Below are 12,432 nucleotides of genomic sequence, written 5' to 3'. Positions count from 1 at the left end.
TATCGAAATAGACATTTAATTGTAACTGAAGGGAGGAATGCTTTCATTTTTACTTTAATTCATTTTCCGTTTTTAAAGAACTAGATTCAAGAAGTAGATTATTTCAAAAAATTAAAGAAGAAATCGCATCAAAATGTTATACATGTGATCATAATTCACAGTGCACTTGCAGTATGAGCTAGTTTCAACTACTTTCTTAAATATGAAGGACAATCGACACTTTTAGGATTTTTTTTCCACCTTAATACTTGGTTATCATATCCAGTTTTATTCATAAATATTTATGAATAGGACCTGTTCAACATTTTTTCATCATCTTGTTCAAAACTGTAATAACTCAGAGGAGACTGAAATTCAAATTTATTGCAGCAACCACATTACCCAAGTGCAGGTCTGTTTTGCAAGGCTCACAAAACTGTTATTCTATTTAGCAGATTTAGTTCTGAATCTGCATTCTCGTGTGGAGATAGTCAATTCTGTAGTTAATCTTCATTTTTCAAGTACATTTAAAACTTGGAGAGGTCGGGTTTTTGAGTATTTTTGTCTTACCAAGTATTAGATAATATCATATAGATTTGAAGTCTCTAAAAAAAAAATGGCATTTGAAGAAAATATGAATGACTCTTGCAATTACATGGCACATATGTAATAAAACCATGAACTGATAGCAGGATTGTTTCTCTGCTGCAAAACCATTGTTCATATTTATGATTTATACATCTTTTTAACAGGTTCAAGTACTTCTGAAAGAAGTGGAAGAAGCAAGAGGTGGAACTATTAAAAATCACTGTGATAATTCTGCTATGAGTGAAGAAGTAACATCCAGTGATGATTTTACTGCTGCTAAAATTATTTCTAGACATTTAGTTACATTTCGGTAAGTATTAAAACTTTAAAAGACCATTTTTTTCTAGTTGTGGTATATTAAAATATTTTTAGAATTGAGATCGGCTTAAGAATAGAGATTCATTTAACTTATTAGATAAATTTAATTTGATTAGTTAATTAATCATCAAGTAAATCAAAACATGGCATTTTATGTGTCATAAGGAACTGAAACTTCTAAGTTCCTGTCTTATTGAAAAATGCATTAGAACTTATCTCAATCTATATAACTTCATTCAAAGAGTGATAAATTTAGTGGGAAGTATACTTCCCATGGCCTTTGAATGGGTTAATATAACTTTTGAAGGGAAAAACTAAGTTTTGGATATTTTTAATTGGTTGATGCACCAGTTCCTAAGCTTTTTTACCCTCATATTATATACTATTATTTTATTTGAACATATTTAATGAATTATTTCTAAAGGTGATTATGGAAATTGAGTCATTCATCTCTGGCATTTTAAACATATCTTTTAGTAGATAAGTTTGGTTGGTAAGGAAAGAATACAACTATTTCCTCATACACTATGATGGAGTTGTTTTAATTCAAATTAATCAGCAATTAACTTTTTTTTCTCCTATGAATGCAATTTAGATTTATTTTGTTTAATTCTAGGTTAGAATTCAAATCTGTTTTTATTTCTGGATTTTTTTTCAGTGTTTAAATGAATTTTTTCTTATATTTTTAATGGTTACAAATAATTCATTTATTAAAGTTTTTAATTCACAAAAGGGCTGTACTTCTTTATAATGTATTGATATAAAAATTTCAATAGAACTTTATTTTTAAAAATAAACATTTAAGGTCTGAACTGGTAAATTGCAATAGTTATTTTGATTTTTAATTATACAGCCATACTGTGTAAAATACTGTATACTGCATAGTAAAATTACTGTTGCTTTAAAGTTATTACTAAGCAAAAAAGCTTTTAAAAGTAATTATGACTATATTTAAATTAATTGCGCTGCATTTTTTGACTGGAATACAAGTTAAATAACTATATAATTTTTGTTTATAATATTTATTGTGTAATTCTTTTTCCTAACTTCTTTTGCTTGTCAGATTTTTGAGTATGTGATTCTGTTGGCTTCAAGTTAACAAAGTCCTAATATATGTATTACTTTGGGCTTATATATTACTTAATTTAAATATATTACTTTGTTCTTTGGTACTTTAATATAAAACCAGCAATTGCATTTTCATTTAATTCTTGTTTGATTTTGCTCTTAACACTTTCGCTGCCGCCACTCACAGCTGATGTATGGGTCATCTATATAGTTAGATGACTTCTTTGCTATTTCTTAACTAAAGTAGAGAAGGGATCATCTAATAATTTCGTACAATTACATATTATTTGTAATGCACAAGTGCGTGATGCAGCAGTTAATGTTAGTCTCTCGTAAAGCTATAAAATTCATGTGTATTTTTTTTTCTCTAGATTATTAATTTTGAGGTTTAAATATGTCTAAATGAATGGACAACTGAGAAATAAAATTTTTAGCATTCTTTCTGCTTTTTTTCATATATTATATACTATTTTAGCTTTTGAGCAAATTTTAATGAATTTTTTTTAATTGACAAATATATTGTTTAGTTTACTCAATTGGGTTACCTCCACAAAGAAAGGAAATCTTTTTAATGCATTGTTGTAAATTTAAACTAAACGAATAAAATAAGATATTTATAAAATTTTCTGTTTCCATTTTGATTCTTGAATTGTAATTGTTATTTAAATATTTTAGTGACATAGAAGAAATCCAAATGAAGAATCAAAAGCTTCTAGCAGTTATTAGAGATTTAAGTGAGCAACAGGAAGAAATGGAAAAAAAATTATCAACTGAAATGTAAGGTTTTTTTTAAATATATTGCTATCAAAAATTTTATATGACTCATGAAAAGAAATTTTCATATTTATTGAGTATTTCATTTTTTTAAAAATTCTACATGATTCATTCATTTTTCTTAATTAGAGAGATGATTATATAAATTTCATCCTCTTCCTTAGTGGCAGATTTAAATATTTTGCAGCCCTTGACAGTTCACATTACAATGCATCCATCCCTCTTTAAATGAATAAGTCAATTTAGTTTCACATTTTAATATATATTACTGTTCTATTTTTGGTAATTGTTTTCATTTTACCTCTTTGTGAAAAACTATTTGTTTTTATTTATCTATTATGACTCCAGATACCTAATATCTACATTCGCGTACAATATTATAGAAGCCAAGGAATGGTGTTTTTAATTATTCTGATTATTAGAAAATTGAGAATGGCGACTTGCAAATATGAATACACATTATGAAATATTTTATTTTTTTAAATAGAATTTTGTTCAATAAGCTTAAGATGATTAGCATACAATAAAAGAAGTCTTATGGTTATGCTAATTGAGTGTATTATAATTTGAAAATTATTAAATTATGAAGCAAAATCAGATCAGAGTTTTAAAAAAAAATTGTAACAATTTTAAAAGACAGTTTTTTATAATATGCATCAAGCTACTGCCATAACAAATTCAAAAAAAAAAAAAAAAAAAAAAAAAAAAACCCTGTGTATTAAAGAAAATAATAACATTATAATAGCATATGAGTGATAAATGTAATAAAATAAAATATAGGTTTAATAATTTAATTGCAGAAGGACACTATTATAAAATATGCTTTAAATGATTTTAAAAATCTGATTAAAATGAAAGAAATAGCTGTTTAAAAATGAATTGTCACTAAAAAGCCATTTTTTTATATTTTAATTGAATTAAAAATAATTTTTGCAATAATTTGTTCAGAAGTTATGGCAGAAAAACTTCAAATCTTTCAAACCCCATTTCATCTCTTTTATACTATAGGGCTATAGAAACTTTTTAATAGTGTAGTAATTAATTCCTTTTGTGGTTTTTTTTTCTTTTTCTTTTCTTTTTTTTTTTTTTACAAATTTTGAGCTTGTGATTATTTATGCTTCCAATTTAAAATTTTTAAATGGATAAACTTTTTAAAATAAAGATACTTTCCTAAAATGAAATTTTTCTTTTTGTCAATTAATGCAGTACATCAAAATTTGAAAAAGAGATTATGAGTCTTTCGGCACAGTTGGAAGATCTTCAGAGAAAACGAGCAAAGCAATCTGAAATGTTAGAAACTATCATTCGTCAAAGGGATATGTATCGTGTTCTCCTGACAAGTCAAGGTTTTTCAGAAGTCAGTTTTTATTTCATTATTTTTCTTTTAAAGGCTTTGCATTTTTCTTAAGTTATTAGTTTCAGTTAATTAACATATTTTTATACTTTTATGCCTTAGCATTTTGAACCATATTGGTTAAAGTAAAGCAATAATTTTTATAAATAATGAAGCAATATTAAAAAAAATCTTTTATATACTTGTTAATATAAAATCCCCCCTTCCTTTTTTTTACTGTTTCAAATTTTATATAATGACCCTTTGAACATTTTTTAGAGGTGAAAATTTAAGTAGCAACTTTGATTTGTGAAATAAATTTTATATACATATTGAATTGATTTTCTTGCTATCGGATATTTATGTTAATTACAAGCATTGTAATGTAGTTCAGAAATGTACATTTACTTCTATATGTTTATTTTATGTATTTTTAAAATAGGATCACAATTACATGCAATGAAATATCTTATTTTTGATTGTAGTCTCTTCTTGGACAGCCCGATGGATCTCCATCTATGTTACAAAGATCTGCATTTTCTCCCGACCCACAGTTGAAAGAAACAAAGAGCGCTATGAACCAATTGCAGGCAGAATTTAGTACTTATAAAAAGGAAAAAGCAGAAAATGAAAAGTAATTCTTATTTTGAACCATTTAAGAGAATTTTCTTTTGTATATACATTATAAAGCTGGAGTTGAATTTGTATTGTAGTTTTTATAGAACTCTGTATTGTAATTTGATTATCCTGAATTAATTATTTGAATTTTTCAGTTTTTGTGGGACTCGGTTTTACAACTGATTTTCATCAATCAAATATATACTATGAAAAGTTTTGCAAAGATTATGAAGTGTATATTAATATAGCAAGGTTTTAATGACAATAATACTGAAAAGCATTGCTTTGGCTGTCTCTGAACATGCTTATTTTGTAATGACAGTATCTACATATTCTAACAATCCCCTTTTTTATAATAACTGAGATGTTTGTAATAATGGGATATCATCCAGCATGTCTTCCTTTAATGATATTAGTAAAAGGGAATATGTATTTTATGTCTATTATTGTAATTGAGTTTGTTTTATTTAAGCATTTTTTCAATGCTTTTCTTATGGCATCTTTAAAACAGTAATGATAATGAAAGTAAAATTGAAATATAGATATATAATATTTTGTAATGTTCAAAATATGTTATTGTTTATAATATTTTTTAAAATTTTATTTTAGTCAATTTATGTTATTTGTTGCTTACAATTTTGAATATGTGCTTAAAAGATTGCATAATTATGGCAATTTAACATTTCTTGGTATCATGAATTTAAAAAGAATTATAAAAAAAAGAATAGCCTATTCAATTTTTTATTTAGAAATGAAAATCTAATCATATAATTTTCTACTCTTGTTTGCTATTTCAGAATGCTAAATGAGCAAGTAGACAGAATGCGAAATGAAATGTCTGATTTGAAGATTCAAAATGCAAAATTAGCTTCTCAGGTAACTCTTTTTAGAGAATTTTGACTCATTTCTGTAAACCTACTTTAAGATATTAAACCATTATTTTATAAAAACAAATGTAAAAATTCTTATTTTTTAAAAAATTATTTTAACTAATTTTTACTTTTAGTGTGAATATTATGAAGAGCGACTCAAAATCTTACAGTCAAATTTGGAGACCTATAAAAAAGAATATACATCTTTTAAAGACAAGAATAAACAGCACACTGATTTGATTGTTCAACATCAGCAGACTATTAACAGTCTAAGACAGGTATTGAATCAGTTTCACTTGAAATGAAATTGCTGTGCACTGTGATTTCTTACATTTTGTGTTATTAAATAGGATTTGATGATAGCACAAGAGAAGATTGCCAAATCAGATGTAACTATAGAAAACTTGAAAGCTGAAAGAGATTTACTAAAAGGTGTTGAAGCACGACTTTTGCAAGAAAAGGAATCTATTTTCCGTGAGCAGCAACACCAATCGCGCATGATGGCTAACCTGCAAGCTGTTCAGGTATTTTCTTTTTCTTTCATTGCTTAGTGTCTATCACTTAAAATAATTGTATGGTAGTCATAAAAGAAAAGTAAAGATTTTAGATCTGACTCCCCCACATCATGAGAAACCATAATTAAGAACTAATTAAGAACTTCAATATCTTTTACACTAGATCTATCAGAATCTACATAGACATAGCTTCTATAAGCAATCGACTAGCAGTTTGACTCATCATTTTGTTCTAGTGTTAACAGTTCTGTTTATAATTTTTTTTTTTGTTCAAAATAGAACACAAAAAAAAAAAAAGTAAATTACTTGCTCTTTGTATTGCCTTTAGGTGATATTTTTGGATACTTTCAAGCTTTATTTTTAAAAATTTTAACAAAAACATTTGTTAAGATTGCCGCTAGATAGCAGATATTCAATTTTGAAAATGCTTAGTAATAATTTTTTTTCTTTTGGATCATCTTTAGAACTAAATTTTTTTTGTTCAAACATTTTCCTTTTTATTGGTAATGATGCAGGTTATAACTGATGGGTCTAATAAAGAATTTGATTTTTTTCCTCCTTCCTCTATTTGACTATTTTTCACTGTCATATAAACCACATTTGACTCTTTTACAATGAGAAAAAATCTTGACATTTTTAATAGTTTGTCACCTAGCAAAAGCATGTCTTTTTTTGAATTAATATAGAAAATTCACCAAATTTTATCTGCGTGGATAATAAATATAACATTTATGAAATAAAATAAATTTTAGTAGCTGTGATTCATTGGAATAAAAAAATCTTCATTTTTAATGATAGTTAGGTTTAGTTTGAGTACTTTGAAGTAAATGTAAATGCATTCTTTTGTTATTTATATATTTAAAAGAGTAAAGAAAAGCAAATCAGCTAACCAGTTTAAATATTGGTTTAGTTTTGTTTGTCTTGAGATAAAAATTAGCCTAAATTAAGAAATTCAATGTATCTATCAAGAAAGAGATTCACACAATGAAGATTACATGATAACTTGAATATTTATTAAAACGCAGTTAGCATCTCATAACCAGAACATAGGAAAAGAAAAACACACTTATCAAAGATGCACATCAGCTTGTACACTCATAACAACCACATTCAACTTCAACATGACCAACTTATATATATATGTGGTAATAAACAAAAGGAAAAAAAACTGCACCTTTTTCAATGATATGCTAATTACAGCCATCTTATTAGCATATCATACTACATACTAGCTCTTGGGCGATTACATCGAATTAAATGCAGCTCTAAAAATATGCATCCAGCAAATGCTGCCGATAAAATGAAAGGAAAGTTTTGATTTATTCCCAACAGGTTGTTTCGCATGAAAGTTCACAACCTCTATGTATCATCGTTGGCTAAAAATAGCCAACTCTATATATTCTCAGTTTTAAAAAAATCTGTGACATATCTACTTAGCCAGAACCACTGAATCAATTTCACTCTATGTTTGAGATATGACAAAATAAAACTCTGCTATATCTAATAATAAAATAAAACTTTGCAAGATATTGCAGTACCTTTAACTTCAATAACTGGTTTGGTTTCAAAAATTTTTGTCATCAATTTTACTGCTTTAAAGTGTAGCAACAGAATCAGAATTCTCTATTATTGTGAATATTTTTTTTGTTGTGACAATAAATGTTTGTTCATCAAAGTTGATTGACATGATTAAATTAATTTTGTCATCTTTGGCAAACAGCTATTCATCCATGATATAAATATAATAATGGTGACTAACTGTAATCAAATATGTTTTATGAAGAAAAAAAGAATTTTTTAAAAACTGATTATAAAATAATAATAGAGCCTTATGTTTAGTTGACTGTTTGCAAAGTTGTGAAGTTGAGTATCGACAAAAATTGATAAAATTGGCCTAATTGTTGAAATTAGAATTTTTTATTCTTATTTTGCAATATCTTTTTAAAATAGAAGTGGAGAAGGGCAGGTGATCCTTGATAAAATACCTTTGAATTATAAACATCTATGCAAAATTAATATTGATGTAATTGATTGGTATGTTATATATTTTATTTAGTAGTTAGGATTGGTTAAAGATATGAGACCTCCCCCCTTCCCTACACAGACATATTTTAAAAATGTATAATGAAGTAATGTTTCTGAGCTTTCCCTTAAAAATGAGGACATTGGTCATGTACAGGGTTGTCACAGTACCTGGAGAATTGGGAAAAATACAAAAAATTTAAAAATCATCTACAAAACAGGGAAATTTATTAAAACAGGGTTGCAACACCCAGGGAGAATCGGAAAAATACTGAGAATTTAAAATTAATCCTAAAGAATCGGGAAAATGCAGGGAATTTAAATTTCTTAGTTATTTTTTTCGTAATCTAAAATATGCTGAACTCGAATGATTGCAAGAATAAATGATCATAGTCGCAGCTTCCAAAATTGGAACAGTACCATTCGCAGTTGTGTAATGCAAAAACTTTTCCCTTTTTTTCTATATAGATCAGTTCAGTTTCGATTTGTGAGACAGTTGTTCTTTTCCCATGAGATTCTCGAATTGCAACTAATGAGCACATGCAAGAAATCTGTAACTGCGTGAAAGAATAGAATATATTTCTCTAGCTGGAACATTCCATATATGGAAGCAGTACAGTAGTGTTTAGTCTACCATACTTGAGTTTATTGAATGGATTGTTTATTATTTGAGAAACTGTGAGCTTATTCAGAGTAGATTAAAGAATTTTTTTAAACAATGAGCCACTCAAAATCATGTTTAATACAAATTTAAAGAAATGATCCTAATTTTGCTGGGTTTGCGAAGTTCTATAAATTTTATTTGTTGTGTACTGCTCATTTTGTAAGAAGTTAATAAGCCTAAGTAATATGTGAAAACTGGTACTTACAGTCATGCCAAAAGGGGAAAACATACAAGACTGCCTAACAATCTGAAAACATCAAATTTACTGTCCAAAAATAAACTGTTTTTGAACTTTTTAAGTTCAGGAACAGTCATTTAAAGCTGTTTTTATGGGCATTAAAACTTGTTACATTTCATTCGTCTTTTAATGTCTTCAATAATATATTGGAAATATTTGCTTGTAGTAACTGCATAAAAGAACAGAATACATTTCTTAGATAGAAATAGCAATGTCCAATCTGCGGAAGCAGCATGGTGGTGTTTAGTTTACTATACTTGAATATATTGAATGGTTTGTTTATTATTTGAGAAACTGTCAGCTTTTTAAAAGTAGATTAGAGAATTTTTTTAAAACAACGAGCAGCTCAAAATCTGTGTTTAATATGAATTGGATGGATAAAGAATCAATTCTGATTTTGCTGTGAATGGGTTCAAGAAGTTTCGCAAAATCCATTTGTTCTGTATTTCTCTCTTTGTAAGAAGATAATAAGCTTAAACAATACAGGAAAACAGATACTTATTAGTCATACCCAAAAGAGCCAAATTTACAAGACTTCATGCAAGTTCAAAAGTGTTATCATTGATGTTGGAATTTGTATTTAGAAGAAATGCAGAAGAAGATGGCATGTCAAATCCAAAAACATTGAATTTTAGTGTCCAAAAATAAGCCGATTTTGAACTTTTTTAAAATTCAAGAACAATAATTTAAAGATGAATTATGGATATTAAAATTTGTTGCATCACATTCATTCTTTATGCATTCAGCAATATATTGAAAATATTTTAACATATGTTCACGGAAAGTGAAATAGCTAAAAAATGTACATTAGGCCATATAGAAATGTTGTCTCATATTTGTTCAGATTAGATCCATTAGCTACATAAAACTGATGATTGAAAAATCTTCAGAAGTTGTAGAAATTGATGTCTAATTACATGAATTGTCAAAAATAAGTATATAATAAAAAAAAATGTAATCTTGCTTTGTAATAATTTTTTTGTTAAATAATCATTAAATAATTTGTCATGATAACAAAAATATTTCATATTTTATTTCACCCAAGTCCTTATTTTTGTGCGACTTACAATTAAAGAGCATTAGAAGTAATATATCCCCCTCCCCAAATTTTGTCTTGCTAAATTCTAGATAATAAATAAAGACTTTTTTTTTTTTTTTTGTATATAAAAACCTTCTGTTAATCAATGTGCTATTATTTCAAGTAATGTTAAACTGTTTTGAGTGACAAGCCTGTTAAAAGCTGGGAAAGTACAAGGAATTTCAAGTTAAATTCCTTCCCCTCCCCCTTCAAAAATGAAGATTTCAGAACATTGTAAGAATAAAACATCCCAGACAATGGTTCCAAAAATGGAACATTATTTCTACTCGCCCCCCCCTTTTTTTTTTGTATAAATCAGGAATCTAATTGCCTCTCAAAACGAAATTGGACTGAATTGTAGCCAGTGAGCATGCATAAGATTGAAACTACATGAGAAGATAGAATATATTTCTATGGAAAGGAATAGCAACATTCAATCTGTGGAAGAATTGTGGTGGTATTTAGTACCCACGCGTGAGTTTATTGAATAGTTTGTTTATTATTTGAGAAATTGTATACTTATTCAGGGTAGATTAGATATTTTTTTTTTTTAAACAATGAGCTGCTCAGAATCCGTATTTAACATAGAATGGATGGATAAAAATGTTGATCCTGTCTTTGCTGAATGGGTTAGAGAAGTTCTACAAAAGTTGTTTGCTGCATACTGCTCAGTGTGTATGAAGATAATAAGCTTAAGTACTAGCTAGCCATACCAAAAGAGGAAAACATAAAACTTCATGCCAGTACAAAAAAAATCATAATTGATATTGGACTTTGTATCTAAAAGGAATAAGGAGAAGATGATACATCTAGTCTAAACAGACATATTTGATGCCCCGAAAATAAACCGATTTTGAACTTTTAAATTCATATTCAAGTTAGTTGCTTAACTTTTATGGGCATTAAAACTTGTTTCATCGCATTTGTCCTTTAATGCATTTGGTGAAAATAAAATAATCAAGATATGTACTTTACGTCATACAAAGATGTTCATTACTTGTTATGAATTAGCTCCATTTTTTCAACAATCTCTTGAGAAATCTTTAAACAATAAAAAATATGTAATGTGCTTTGACAAATTTTTGAATCTCATTTCATAAAAATATCAGAAGGATCTTATTGTAAAATATTGGTATGAATCAACCAGTAGTCTCTAAAGGATATTGGAATTCAGTATTTTTAAGGTATACCACTGCTCAAGAATTGTTTGAGAATTTTGAAGAAGTTACATCAAATTTGAATATGAAGTTACTTTTACAAATTAGTATGGATGGCCAAATGTAAATTAAATTTTTTTTAAAAAATTGAAAAAGAGCTTTTGTGTAAAAATGATTATAAAATTTTAGATCTAGGTACATGTGGATTACACATAATCCATGGAGCTTTTTCGTATGAACATAAATGTATTAAATGGAAAGCAGATGTTATTCTAAAAGCAGCATATAGAATATGTAAGATATTACAGCTAAATGTGCTGATTTCAGTTATTGGTTCTTCTGAATTTTCATTGATGTTTTGTTCTTTCCATTATCAGTAGAAAATAGTTGTATTTGTCAAAGTGCTCTGAAAGTTTTTGGTAATGTAAAGAATTGCATAGATTTCAATTTAAAAATGCTTTCATAGATCTGCCTTGAAGGATAAAATATAAAGGCTTTTAAGATAAGTTGATTTTAAAATTAGCTTCTCTGATATTGCTAATGTTCTTCAGCAATTTCCTTAAAAAAATTCAGATACCAGAACCAATAATGCTTTTTGTATATGAAAATCTTTTCATTTTTGTTATGCTTCTTTTGACAATGTTTTTCATTAATTGCTTAACTGAAGAAGCAAAAACATTAGACACTTATATTCAATACAGCGTGATGTGCCCAAATAAAACCCAAGGCTCAGAAAAATTACCAATATTAGAATAATGACTACAAATTATTTGATTACCATTGGGATACTGAAACTGTAAAAGAGACATTTTAGCAGAGTATTTTATATTTGTAAAAAATACTATAAAAATCAGAGAATGCATGTCCAAAAATTTTACTGTTTCAAAAACTGTACCATGTTTAATCTACATTTATTGAGGAACCCTGCTTTTTCCACTAATTAAATATTGTTACTCCATTGTAACTAGTACATTAGTGCTGTCCACGCATTTCCTATTACATTGCATGTTTGTATAGGAAACTTTTTTCCAGATTTGAGTGGTAACCCTGATAATATATAATGTCATAAACTTTTATGGGGGAGGGGTTTAAATGCTCCTGTTAAAATAATAATAATTAAAAAAAAAATGCTTCACTATCCTGAATTAGCACATGCAAGATATTCTGAAGTTTTATAAACAGCAGGAAAAAAGTTAATTGAAAAGAAA

The 12,432-nt window shown here is 27.2% G+C and overlaps 1 protein-coding gene across 2 annotated transcripts in view; it reads left to right on the top strand.

The window, feature by feature from the left end:
* LOC129975146 (nucleoprotein TPR-like) overlaps positions 1 to 12,432 on the top strand; it is a 114,454-nt gene that overhangs the window by 35,969 nt on the left and 66,053 nt on the right. For both annotated transcript variants that reach the window (XM_056088106.1, XM_056088105.1), the window contains exons 12-18: positions 732 to 877; positions 2,629 to 2,730; positions 3,934 to 4,084; positions 4,546 to 4,694; positions 5,476 to 5,554; positions 5,685 to 5,828; positions 5,901 to 6,074. In XM_056088106.1, the coding sequence (XP_055944081.1) occupies positions 732 to 877; positions 2,629 to 2,730; positions 3,934 to 4,084; positions 4,546 to 4,694; positions 5,476 to 5,554; positions 5,685 to 5,828; positions 5,901 to 6,074 (945 nt within the window). The remainder of the gene's footprint in view (positions 1 to 731; positions 878 to 2,628; positions 2,731 to 3,933; positions 4,085 to 4,545; positions 4,695 to 5,475; positions 5,555 to 5,684; positions 5,829 to 5,900; positions 6,075 to 12,432) is intronic.

This window comes from Argiope bruennichi, chromosome 7 (assembly GCF_947563725.1).
Source record: "Argiope bruennichi chromosome 7, qqArgBrue1.1, whole genome shotgun sequence".
In the NCBI taxonomy this organism is placed as follows: Eukaryota; Metazoa; Arthropoda; class Arachnida; order Araneae; family Araneidae; genus Argiope; species Argiope bruennichi.
The sequence above is the reverse complement of the archived record's forward strand: the minus strand, read 5'-3'. Positions and strand labels throughout refer to the sequence as shown.